General features: G+C 50.5%; 2 protein-coding genes across 4 annotated transcripts; one reads left to right on the top strand and one right to left on the bottom strand.

Moving 5' to 3' along the window:
• On the top strand, nt 1,572–7,118 carry LOC110257186 (translation initiation factor IF-2-like). The gene is made up of 2 exons (XM_021076352.1): nt 1,572–4,946; nt 6,625–7,118. The coding sequence occupies exons 1-2, from the start codon at nt 4,667–4,669 to the stop codon at nt 6,630–6,632; spliced, it is 288 nt and encodes a 95-aa protein (XP_020932011.1). The 5' UTR covers nt 1,572–4,666; the 3' UTR covers nt 6,633–7,118.
• On the bottom strand, nt 7,427–12,032 carry HOXD8 (homeobox D8). Of its 3 annotated transcripts, XM_021076351.1 has the most exons (3): nt 11,867–12,032; nt 10,743–10,890; nt 7,427–10,367 (listed from the first exon to the last, which is right to left on the bottom strand). In XM_021076351.1, exons 2-3 carry the CDS (start codon nt 10,765–10,767, stop codon nt 10,072–10,074), a joined length of 321 nt encoding a protein of 106 aa, XP_020932010.1. In that variant the 5' UTR covers nt 10,768–10,890; nt 11,867–12,032; the 3' UTR covers nt 7,427–10,071. The 3 variants fall into 3 exon arrangements, with proteins under 3 accessions (XP_020932010.1, XP_020932007.1, XP_020932008.1); XM_021076348.1 differs by having other exon boundaries at nt 10,743–11,960; XM_021076349.1 differs by having other exon boundaries at nt 7,427–10,364; nt 10,743–11,960.

Raw genomic sequence — 12,795 nt, 5'->3', positions numbered from 1 at the left:
GTTTACAAACTGCATTCTGATTCTGTAAGTCTAGTGTGAGGCCCAGGAACCTGGATTATAAACAAGAGACTTGAATGCAGGCCTTCATTAAGAATCACTGGCCTAAGGTAAAGAAGGAGGCATAAGACTGTGTTGCCAGGAGGCAATGAGGAACAGTGGAGTTGGATCAGAGCCAGTCGTTGAAACTGGGTATCACTACTGATGCAGGAAATGCCCCCGTGGAACCCACGAAAGGCCTGAAATGGGCCCAACGGTGAAAGAAGAGTGTGTCGATGGTGAGGAAAGGAGGAAAGATGAGCACCTGCGGAGTTCTTTAACAGCACGAGCAACAGGATTCACCCTGGCTTGTCCTGGGTAAGCCAGGACAAGGCCCGTCTGCTTACGGGAGGACGTGCTGAATGCTCTTCAAGGGTGTCCGTTCCAGGTAGCAGGGATTGCGGGAAGGGAAAGTGGCAAGCACAGTAGCCCAACAATAGGGGACTGGTTGGGACCCCGCGGATTGTGCGCAGCTTGCCCCACCACCGGACCCTAGCTCTTTTCCTGCGCTTCGAAGCCTAGAGCGCGGAAATCGCGCCCCCTCCAGGAAGGCGGAGGAAGTGAGGTGGACCGCCACCCCGGTACCTGCCTTCAGACTCCCAGGCCTCGGGGCTCCTTCTGCTGCGCGTCTCGCGAAGCCTGTCCTGGGGGTGGGCGCAGCGTCGCCAGCGCCAACTCTCCTCAGAGGCGGAAAACACTTTGCGAGCGGAGATGGAGGGCGGGGAGAGAGAGGGGCGGGGTCACGTGTCCTTCCCTCCCCCCACCCCACCCGGTCCGCTCGCGGCCGGGGCATCTCCCTCGCCTCCGCAGCCAAGACGCTTGTCCTACAGCGCCTCCTCCTGGACAAGGCGCCAGACAGCCGAGCAGGGGGACTGTGCCAGCCCCGGAAACCCGAGGGCCGGCTTCTTCGCGCCGGCGGAGGTCTTCCCGCGCCAGAGGCTGTGAGCTGATTCTCTAGGGTCCCCTGGGGTGGCCAGAAGGAGGCGAGAGGACCCTGAGGCCGCCTCCCACCCCAGCCCCCCAGCATCGACAACGGGCTCTCTGCCCAGGAGCGTGCATCCCCCCCTCTTAATTAGGCGAGCCCAGGCGGAAAAGCCTTCCAGTTTGTCTGTTTATTTTTTTATTTGTTTGACCGCTCCGCTGAGCCGCTGGCCCCCACGGAGCCCTCAAACGTGCTGCGCTGGCGTAACAAGATCCGGGAGTGGTCTGGCTGAAGGATCGGCCTGAAGTTTGGCGGTCTGAACAGGCTCCAAGAGGAAAGGCCTTTTCCCAAAGCCTAAGCACCAGGCTGAAAAAATCTATACGCCCCCGAGGGTCACATATAAGGTCTTCTTTTAAGGTGTTAAAAATGTATGTGTGTGTTTAACACCTTGAAAGATTTGGTTTTCTTTTGGCCACTAGCTCTTATTTGCAGCCTGTTTCTAAAGTACAGATTTCAATTGGGGTGGGGTGGTGAGTCAAGACGATTGAAAATAACGTAGTCAAGGGCAAGATGTTTGGCTATATTTAGACTGAAGGTTGGAATAAAGGAAAGATGAGTAGCGAATCCAGAGGGAGGGAGGAGTGGAGAGATCAGGTTATATCTTCCTACTCCGAGTCCACTCGCCCCCTCCCCCTTCTCGTACTTTGCTGGTTGGATCTTCAGGCTGGACTATTTCATTGCACATGCGCCTGACGCCGGGCGACCGCGCGAGGCAGGCGTTTCGGGGGCCCTGAACTGTGTGGGAGGTGTGCGCAGCGCTGGGCGGTGTGCGTCATCGCGCGCTACTTTAGCAGGTACTTGCAGAGGACCTTGCATGCCCCACCTTAGAGAGGCAGGAAACATACTTTTCTTTTTCAGGAAAACCTATGTCAAAAGCCTCAAGATGCCTTCTGATTTGCAAGCGCTGTTCCTCCGAATCAACAAAATCGCCATGTTGCCAGTGAACCCTCTGAAGGTTGTCGTTTGGATCAGCAATTTCACATTTAGTACACGGCTTCTCCCAAGTCTTTCATCAAGGGGAACGGGAGGGAGGAACCACCCTACGTTCAGAGAGCTCAACTTCTCCCTCATTCTGTACAACTACGAAGTCTAAGGAACCAGTTCCTAGAAAGAGGGTATCTATTCACAGCAATTCCGGAAAAGTGACCCTAAATTGGACTTAAATCGGAATTCCGAGTTCTTGGTGTCTTCTCCCCAGCTTCCGGTGCCCCCGCGTGCCCTGCCCGGCGGCCGCACTGCGGCAAGGCCGTAAATACCTCTAACAGCTGCCTGCCAGCCCAGAGTGAAATACTGTCTTTGTTCCGATTTCTCTTGCTTCTCGAGCTCGGAAAGCAGAATTCTGGCGAAATACATTTATTTGGAGGAGCATCTAACAGGAAAATAGGTTTGGTTTTTCAGTCCTGGTGCTTGGCCATATTTATAACAAGGAGCTTCGTTCTTTTTCCTGGTCCTCGGAGACCGCAAGCCCAGCTCACTGCCTGACCTTAGATTCTAAGACCCTGACATGCCATCGGCTCCCTGATCTATAAACGGATAGAAGTTTGGCCAAGGACGCTGGGAGTTACACTCCCTGGCTTGTGGCCTCTTAGGGTCCGAGTATTTTTTTTATTTCGTTTACTTTTAAAAAGATTAGGTTAACAGGGACAGTGGGAGCATTTCTGGCAGTGGCAAAAGTGTTAACTAGTCTCCTCAGTAGTCTAAGTGGCCTGAGTTCAAATGTGATTTGCAGATTATTTACTCCCTTCGATGCAAGTGACCATTTAGTTCCAGTAAGCTCTTAACGCTACCACAGGGACTTACAAAGAGCTCCTTAGTCCTCCATATCTGCCCATGACATCATCCTCTGCAGCATAATCAGACCTGCAGCCTGCTCAGGTTCCTAGTCACTTGGGCGTGCTCAGTCACCAAATTCAGGGAAGGGCTACTGAAGCTCTGAACACAAGAGCTTGGTAATCACGGCCACAACTCATCCCCATCCCCATCGTGGTTCCAGCCAACTTAGGTGCTCCTTAGGCTCTGGAACTGCCAGGGGAGGGCCTTGGGAGCCCCCCCACCAGGGGCCTGCTTTTCAGTAGGTAATGCTCTATGCCAATATGAAAGAATGATCTCAGCAGTACCTTAGTAGAGGAATCGTTACAAAATACAGACATTCCAAATGTAAAAATCATTGTTTCTTATTTGTGGAGGATCGTAGTGATCCACGACAATTCCGCAGAAGTCAATGGGCCACAAATCTCCTAGCCCTCCATTTTGAAATGAGCATCATTCCATCATGAATTACTAAAAATGCCTTTCTATAAAGATGTCGTTTATTGTTCAGAAATCCTTTTGTGGCCAACATTGTTACACTGGAATATTGGGGAGAACATTAAATTAGAGTTTTCCGCTGGGTGCTTGAAAAATGATACTCTGCCATGTGTAGGTCAACCCCATGCGCAATGCGGCAGATTGTCCAAAGGTTTTACTCTTTCACAATGTGTCCATGAGGGAAAAGGCAATGGGATTTGAGAACTGCATCCTCAAGTGCCATTCAAAGTCCGTGGGAGAAAATTGCATTTTTCCTCCAAATAATTTTCTTTTGACTCATAGATATTTTGGTTCAGTGATTTTGAAGTAGAGTTGAAAATGTTGCCATATAATATTCGTTTCTAAGCAAAACAACAATGACCTACACCATGACAGTACATTTAGAGAGCAAAATATCTACTTTTTTCCTACTCTAGCAAATAAACACAGGCAATGTTTTAACTTAAACATGCTTTGAATTTCTGAGATGTCTATTGGTTTTTTTCCCAAGACCTGCACCAGGTGTTCTGATACTGTTACCTCCCCAAATGTATTCACCTTATGGCACAGAATACCTTATGCATTCACCTTATGGCACAGAATAATCCAAATTCATTTGATAGATTATTACATGTGTGAGGAACCTTTCTTGCGTTGTTACAAAAACTGTCTAAGGACTAGAGAAACAGTTAATACTTAAAATTCCATCTTATACACAAGGCCCAATAAACCATAAACCTTAGAAATAAGCATCACTCATCAAAGTCTAGGTTAACAAACCAAGCACATCCCGAATACACGGAATTCACCCCACCCCCCACCCCAAGCTCCCACCCTCGAAAAGCACCTGTTAGCCTCCCAGATACCTGACCACAGACAAACCGCAAAACACTGCTCTGTACTCTAAGTGCCTTTAGCAACCCCCAACAAAGCTGAGACGTCCAGGAACCATCTACACACTTTTCCCAGGGTAGAGATTGGGGGGCTTTCCATCTAGGCAGTGGGGTCCTGACTGCTGCTATCCGCCCCTCGGAATCTCGAGAGGAAACAGGGCTTCCTTTCGACTTCTGAGCTCAGCTGGACCCCACCCGGGGCCCCAGGGGACGTCCGCTCAGAGATGGAGTGATTTGGAAGCAGGGGGCGCAGACAGCCACTCCCAGGCCCCGGGGAAGTGTAGGGTGTCGGGCCGGGTTCACCGAGCGGTCCAAAGGGGTGGGAGCCTCGAGCCCCGCGGTGGCACGCCGGGGGCGCGGGGCGGGGGAGACTCTTACCCGGAGGTGCCGAACAGGAGGCGGCGGTGGGCCCTGGAGGCTACTGTAATCCACTAGGCGCTGCCGGGCTGCGCACGCTCTGGGCTTCTTCATGTTGGAGAAGGAGCCGCGTCGGAACCGCGCGGCTCGGTCACCCGGAGCAGGCCGGCTGCTCCCGGCGGGCGGTGCCGGCGCCGGCGGGGGCCTCGGTGCCCGGGGCTCCTTCCGGGCTCTCCCGCCCGCCGGGCTCCCTACCGGCTTCGGAGGCGGCAGCGGCGCTGCCGGGGCGAAGCGGCGGTGGGGCCAGGTTGAGCGCCGGGCGGGAGACGAGGCCGCCGCGGACCCCGCGATCCCGCAGCCGGCGACTGGAGCCCACCTCTGCAGAGACAAAGGTTAGAAAAAGAGGGGGTGAGGCTCTAGGAAGGCAGAATGCGGGGGGAAATTCGCCTGGGAAATCAGGAAAAAGGCCGTGAAGGCGAGCGGAGCCTGCACATGACCAGCCGCAGCCAATGACGACCGCAAATAGGTCATAAAAAGGTCTATTACCAAGTTGTAAATTTTCTTCAAACAAAAAGGAATTTACTGCAATTCCTTGCGGATTTTGCACATACAGCTCGCAAGCGCCATGTTTTTTCCTCTCTTTCTCTCTCTCTCCCTCTCCTCTTTCCTCTTCTCTCTCTCCTTCTCTTCCTCCCCCTCCTGAGTCTCCTCTTCCTTCCTCCCTCATCTGCTCTCTCTGCCTTTTTTGCCTTTAGGATTCCTTTCTCTTTCACCTTTGCTAGGAATTCTTTTCCTTTATTTTTTTTTTTTAAATTTTGGTGGGTTGGCTTGAAACCCCTGCTCATTGGGCTCTGTGTTACAGGGAGAATGAGTGCTGTGTACCGCCCCGCGCCGGCTTGAGGAGGTGATCCTGGCGGTCACCCCTCCAACTCTCCTTTCATTTGGCCTCTCCGTCCCTCTCCTCACCAAAAGGCTGTTCTGAAATAGCAGCCAAGCACTTTCTGTTTTGGCCCTTCTCATCTCCGGGCAAGCAAGCCCCAGTCAGTGATCTTGCGCTGAAAACCTGGGCTCTGCAGGCCAAGAAAGTGTGTTGTTCCCTCACCAGCCCTCTTCAACATAATTTGGGGTCCCTCCCATTTCTTAGGGTTTCTGTGGTAGAGAGTTGCCAACCAGCTCAAAGGCTGAAAATGGTTTTAGGTACTTGTCAACTTGTCCAAAATAAGTGTGAACTCCCAATGCCTGACCTTTTCTCTCAGCAGGAACAACTTCCTGGACAGTCCTGGGATAGAGGAGAGGCAATCTTTTTGGATCCCCTCTGAAACCCTTGTTTAAGTATCCCTGAAGTGCAATTCTCATTGTTTTTTCTTTTTTTGTTGTTGTTGCAATTTTCATTTCTATGGAATCAATCCTAGCCCGCCTTCCCTTGTTCCCCAAATGCTTGTCCATTGAAAAGCTTGCTCAATGCAATATTGAAGAGGAGAGGGGCTCCATTTGTTCAGGAAAAGGGCAACTACCCAGTTTCAGGCTTGGAAGAAAAAAAAAAAAAAAAAGGTCCTTTTTCTTCAAAGGCAGGAGTCACATTCCCTTTGCACCTCTCACGGAAGCTGCTCCAGTGAACCCCAGCTGAAAGTAAATGTCCTTGGCTGGCCTTCCTCATCATTAATGCATGGGCATGGCCAGCCAGGCTTCAGAATCAGCCTGTAAGAGGTAACCCCTCCCCCCATCCCTTCAAGGACACTGTCTTTGGACTTCTAGTAATACTTTTATAAATATTTGCATTGGATGCCTGTGTGTAAGTTCTCTGCTATTAACATCCTCACACCCAGTAAGTAGCTAAGTGGACATGGACTTAAGCAGGAGGTGCACAACACCCTCAGGAGCAGGCCGTTTATATCCCTTGAAAAAATTCTGATGACCTTGAATTTTTTTTCTAAAAGTACTTCTGTTGCCATGTTTCAGCAAAAATCATATTCTTTCTAGAGAAAGTCAGTGGACTCCAACTTTGCTAGAGGTAACCATAGCAGCAGCCAGGGTTCATTAAAATGTTCTCTCTCTTCCTCTCTTCACCAGATGCCTGAGGATTCAGCAAACACTGAAGAAGCAGAGGACACAGTTTGGATGTGAAAGAGCAACACCTTCTGCACTGAAGAATAATTAGACAATATTTTTAATTATACAAGAAAATCCAGCATGTTGTTGGACCCTTCCAAGCTAGAGCACTTTATATGGGTCTATACATGTGGAACTGAACAGAGATTGTTTAATTCTAAGATATTCTGAGAAAGAACCTCAATTGTCATTTTTCCTCTACCTAAAAAAAATGCACAGCTTTATGACCGTCCTTTTCTGCTCGGGGAAGAGGGCTAGGAAAAAAACTGCACTTTTGAAAAGGCAGCCATATTTGCATTTTCCCCTCTTGTGCAGAGGTAAGCCATGTGCTAGGCTTTGTGGAACTTCACAAAATGGCAGCCCGTGAACTGACTTTTCTCTAGGAACCATTGAGACCCACACCCCCTTTTGTGTGTTTCTGGTCCATGAAAACAGAGAATCTGATTCACTTCGAAGGCTTGGTTATTTCATTCCGTGTTAACATTGGAGGGTCCTATTTTTCTGTAAATAGTTTACAGACCTCTCTAAGCAGATCCTCTAAGCAGTCCAAGGCAAAAGAACGTTGCGCAGGTTTGCAAAAGGTTCATGCAAATTTCTGCAGCAAAAATGTTGGCTCACTTATTGCTGCAACCCTCGGATGTTTACAGATTTGAGCCAATTAGAAGGGTATCTCCTGCACTCGTCACTGTGAGCTGTCTGCATGAAACACCATGATGGGAGTTTCTAGCCACTGTAAGAAAGAAGGTGGTGATGAGGGTTTGTAATTCCACAGCTCTTTATTTGGAGACAAATCTATGCTTTTCCCAGCTGCAAAAGGAAACTTACATACCTACATTTATTACCAATGTTTTCTGCACATGAATATCAATGTGTATATACAAATACACCATATATATACACACCAAAAAAATGTACAAATACTCTCAAATGTACCAGTTAACTGCAACAGTCTTTTTCTGTACATGAGCTGTGAATTAACCATGGGTTAGGAGGCTGATGGGGCCAGGCAGCACAACAGAGTAGCACAAAATGAAGAGGAAATATTTTTACCTCCCCTTCCTTCCCTTATTTCCACCTCTATCCACACCCAAGTCCCCCTCCTTACAGAGAATTTTGCACAAATCAGTGGCTCTAAAAGTGATTTTTGGGGGGACATTCTTATGTAGGAGATGGTGCATTCTGCTAACAGAGGATCCCTTAAACGGAAGGCAGCTGGAGTTTAGCCAGCACCAGTCTCTAGCCAGCTTACTCACGCCCTCTCCCCAGGCAAGCTGTTCCCTAGCCATGCTTTCAGGCACTTGGCATACTTGCTCTAAACCAGTCAACAGCAGTCTCAGGCAGCACTCAGAGCAAGGCGTTTCCAAATCCAGTATGCACGTTTGCAGCTGTCTCCTCTCATGCAAATGTTTAAACTCAGGGCCACCCCTGACTTAAAACTGTCTTTCCTGGCTCAGGTCAGCAAATGCCACAGCCAGACCTCTTCCCTGGATAGAAAGCCAGGTGGTGCTTCGTTTCTGGCCCAGTAAGTGCCAACATTTCACCGGTCCTTGAAGCAGCAGGCATACAGCCCATCAATGCCTGAGGGGTGATCCAGACCTAAAACTAGAGGATTTCATTTTCTTACCTGTACAATCATTAAATCTGGAAATTAAAATGTACCTCTTCTAAAATACACAGGCATTTAGAAATAGAAGAGACTTCTTCAATGTCTACCTGATAAAGGTCCTTTCCCTTTCGGGGGAAGAAATGTTAATTTACTTGAATTTTTGCTCTTCTCTCCCGCCCCTCTGCCCCCTCCTCTGCCCTCATAAAATGGCAGCTGCAGGAGCAGCCTCAAATGGAAAATGGATATCTTGTTAAGAACAGATCCCAAACCTCAGCATCAGCGCCGACTCAGTGGAATAAGCTGCGGTGTAACCTGGACTCTGGGTCATTCCCCACCGGGCCTACAACTCCAATCCTTTGTGAAGTTCAAGGCTTTCCCAATATCTTATCAAGGTTAAACAGAACAAGATGAAGCTTAGGTAGCCTAGCCGGCCCTCTCTGGAATGAAAGAGAGCCCCCTCCACTCCTTGCATTTATTATTTATTTTTTTACAGCAAGGGTGCATGTAACCCCCACCCTCCTTTTTATCAAACAGAAGTTTTGGCAGGATGTTGCCTTCATGTGAGCACAGGCAATTGTTCCTAATTCAGGAAAAGTGTTATTGGCGGCGCTCAAAAACACTAGCTCTAGAAAAAAGATTCATTTCTTTTATTAAGGAGCTAGCTTTGTTCTGGAGCAGTTGTTTACACTCAGATTTTTCTGCATTTGCTCTCAGGGCTTGTTTCAAATAAGTGAGGCCAACCTGGAGAACAGCAGAGGACGTACCAACCGATATCTGAGATGTGCAGAGCAAGTTGGCTCACAATGGGCATGCAAACAGAGAGAAGGAATACAAATAAATATGGCACCTCCTCAAAAAACAGAATCACATCGACTGCCACAGCATAGAGACCTAGCAATTTCAGGCGATACCAAGCTCGGTTCAAAACGAAAGCAAATTCAGCAATGAAAAGCTTTCCACAAGGCGATTCGCCAGAGTAAAAACTATATAAGTGAAAGTTATAATAGGCTTTTCAAGTATTCATTCACTTTAGATGATTAAATTGCCATAATTTGTAGAAACTATAGAAAAATTATTAAACATCAACTTTAACATTGTCCTGAAACTTCTGTCACTGGCCCAACATTTTCCCCCAAGTTTAAGGAAGCTGCAGAGCCAGGACTACACATTACACTCTTCAGCTAACATGTGCTTTTCGAATATTTGGCCCAGACTTTTTCCCAGAGATATTACATTTACAAAATACTCAAAGAAATCTTTTAGGAGTAAACAAAAGGCACCCGAACCATTCATTATAAAAGCAGAAAGAAAAACCATAAATAATACATTTTAATCAAATAATATAAAGTAAATATTCTGCAGGCATAATTTTTTTAAAAAAATTAATAGACTTCTTTTAACTTACTCACCATAAAGAAAAGATTTAAAATGTTCAAGTGCACTTGTTTGATTAATAAAGCATTTTATATTCAATTACTTAGTGCTAATCATTAGGAAGTTTATGTTGTTGAGGCAAAATCATCAGCTCAGACATTAAAAACTACCATTATAAAAATATAGCTACAAGGTCAGTATCAAATTACTCTTACATAGGACAGCTCAACCGCTGTTTCTATGTGACACTAGAAACTTTTTTTGCAACACCCAAATCCCTCTCAAAGCGCAGAAACCTCAAGAGCAGTGACATGAAGGTAGCTTGAAATACAGGTAAAGTCCTTTCCAACAAAGAAAATAGGTGGTGTCCACCAGCATATGCTGACCATTAGTTTTAATAGTCTGCGGTAAAACTTTAAAGGTAGAAGTTAATTTGTCGGGCCTTCAGCTCGATCTTCCTCCAGCTCTTGGGCTTCCTTTTTGGTTTCCCCATCCTTTGCCTCCTGTCGGGAAACCGGGAATTTGTCCTTGTTGTTCTCCTTCTTCCATTTCATTCTTCTGTTCTGGAACCAGATTTTTACCTGTCTCTCGGTGAGGGCTAAGGCGTGGGAAACCTCGATTCTTCTCTTCCTGGTCAGATAAGGGTTAAAAAGGAATTCCTTTTCCAGCTCTAGGGTTTGGAAACGACTGTAGGTTTGTCTTCCTCTTCGTCTACCAGGAGCTGCTGATTAAAATAAACAAACAAACAAAAAAAAAAAGAGGAAAATAAATGTTTAAAAAATGTAACGGTGCATCTGCAGGTTGCTGGAGGTTTCTGGAACCGGTCTAAGAAGTGAAATATACACAACTCTCCTTAGGTTAGATATATACAGGATGTGCAGGAATGAGGGGCAGATTGCCACTATTCTGTCCCCATCATCTTTACATGGTTTCTACTTAAAAAAAAAAAAGTCTGTATTACTTTATGAATAAGAGTCACTGTAAGCCACACAAGAAGGAAAAGGAGAGGGAGAGGAAAGGGGAGTTTTAAAGCTAGAACGTGAGATGAAAGCAGATTTCTCCCCCTCTCCCCGCTTAAAAAAAAAAAATGCATCCCAACCTTGTGGTCTCATCCAGGGAAACATTTGAGAAGGAGACGAGCTCTGATTTAAGTGGTCTGGGTCCTCGCCAATATTACCACTGGACGATTTACAGTCAGGATATTGTACCAGCTCGGCCTCTTGCTGGGTCGTAAAAATCGGCTGTCTCTGTAAGTTATCGTATCCGTAAAACTTCGCGGGCTCCCCGTGACAGGCAATCCCGCCGCAGGGGGGAGGCGGCGGCGGCGGCGGCGGCGGCGGCGGCGGGGGGGCGGCCTGGTAGGCTGCGGCTGGGCTGCCCCCGCCGGGGTGGAAGTAGTCTTGGCCGGGGCCCGGACCGCCCCCACCACCGCAACCCGGCCTGGCGGGCGGCGGCGAAGGGTGCGGGTGCGCGTGCGCCTGCGGGGGCGCGTGCGGGAAGCCCGCGGCGCTGTTGCCATAGAGCTGCAAGGCGGCGGCGGCTGCGGCGTGGCGGCCGCCGACCTCGGGCGCGAAGTGACAGTCGTAGTAAGTGGGATTGATGGCCTCGCCTGCCGCGGCCGCCGCCGCGGCCGCCGCCTTGTACTTGGAGTACAGCGGGTTCACGAAGTACGAGCTCATCGGGGCGGCGGCGGCCGGGGGCCGAGGTAGGGCGGCCCCGGGCGGGCGGGCGGCGCCGAGCAGGCAGGGAGCGCGCCTCAGCGCGACTGCACTGCCGCGGGGGCCTCTGGGGCGGCTGCTCGCGCCGCTGGGGCCGCCGGGCTACTTTGGTGCCGCCGCCCGCCCGCCCGCCCGCGCGTCGCCTCTGAGGCCGGGCAGCCGCGGGCACTCGGCTACTGGGCGTTCATGCTCCGCTCTCGCGCCCGTCTCCTCGGCCTCGCGCCGCCTCCCTCGCGGGTCGCGGGGCCTCACCCAGCCCCCGCGTTCCACCGCCCGCCCAGCCTCTCCCGGCGCGCGCCGGCTCGGCCGCAATAAAATCGCCGACGCCCCGGGTGACCTGTCCCTCTGCCTCCACTGTTTCCTCTCAGGCACCAGGCGGCCCTGAGCGCACCGGGACAAGAAAAAAGTGCACCCGACCCACGGGGACACTCTTTGGCTTCGGTTTACAACCCCCGCTCTGGAGGGAAAAGGAAAAAAACACCCTCTGCCCGCCGCCACCTCTCACCTCGCCCCCCCTGTAGCCCCCTCCCACAGCTCTCGCCGCCGCTGCCGAGGCTTCCGCCCCGGTGCGCCCCGGCGAGGCATTTTCGCACCACGCCACTGCGCGGAGAGGGAGCGAGATGGGCGCGAGATAACCGCGCGGAGGGATCCGTGCGGAGGCGACACCGCTGTTCCCGACGGGACGCCTCACGCCGGACGGGAGATGCCTCCGCCGGCCTTAAAGGGGGCCCATAAAGCCGCACTGCCAAGGGCTCGTCTTGCCCCTCGGGGCCGAGGGAATGAGGACCGCAGCCGGCAGGGCGGGGGCGCGGCAGAGCCTTACACTTGGGGGGAGGCAGGGAGGCCACTCCCAGGAGGCTGTGGAGCAAATGACTCCCTTCCTGGGCCCCTAGAGCAGCCCCTCAGAGGTTGGCCCTGGCTTTTACGGCTCTAGACACGAGCATGCAGCCCAAGGAACATGGGCAAGTGGTGTAGATGATCCAAACCGAATATTTGAGTTAGGTCCTGTGCAAGTGGTTTGATTAAAAGCCACAAGGGTGACCCCAATACCTTGCATTATCAAATCGAATCTAAGCCCTTCTTTTCCAGCCGAGAGGGCCTTGTGGAAATGAGATGTACATTTACCCTTGACGCACTGCACGCCTGGCTGAGGCTCCCAGGTTAATTGATATTTAATGGAAATCATGCCCATGAATATAGTTTCCATCATTTCACCCTTGATAGACGTCAGCACCGGGCGCCGGGGGGAGGCTGAAGAATGTGGCGGGCGGGGGGTGAGGGGAGGCATTAGCATTGCTGAGGGAGTAAATGGAAAAACGGACAGAAATGTTCCAAGGCGGGAAGGAGGACTCATGCTGGGGTGGGTGGTATTTCCTCGGGCAGGACGCGTGGCTCCAGGGTCTCAGCCCCTGAGCCGAGCGGACCAGGGCAGGC

Source organism: Sus scrofa, chromosome 15 (genome assembly GCF_000003025.6).
Source record: "Sus scrofa isolate TJ Tabasco breed Duroc chromosome 15, Sscrofa11.1, whole genome shotgun sequence".
NCBI lineage: Eukaryota > Metazoa > Chordata > Mammalia > Artiodactyla > Suidae > Sus > Sus scrofa.
Note: the sequence above shows the minus strand (reverse complement) of the source record. Positions and strands in the feature narration are given on the sequence as shown.

Excerpts from the sequence above, each read along its gene's own strand:
- HOXD8 (XM_021076348.1), bottom strand. The coding sequence starts at position 11,322 with ATGAGCTCGTACTTCGTGAACCCGCTGTACTCCAAGTACAAGGCGGCG. Across the intron at positions 10,368-10,742 it reads TCCCTGGATGAGACCACAAG|CAGCTCCTGGTAGACGAAGA; the intron begins GTTGGGATGCAT and ends TATTTTAATCAG.
- LOC110257186 (XM_021076352.1), top strand. The coding sequence starts at position 4,667 with ATGTTGGAGAAGGAGCCGCGTCGGAACCGCGCGGCTCGGTCACCCGGA.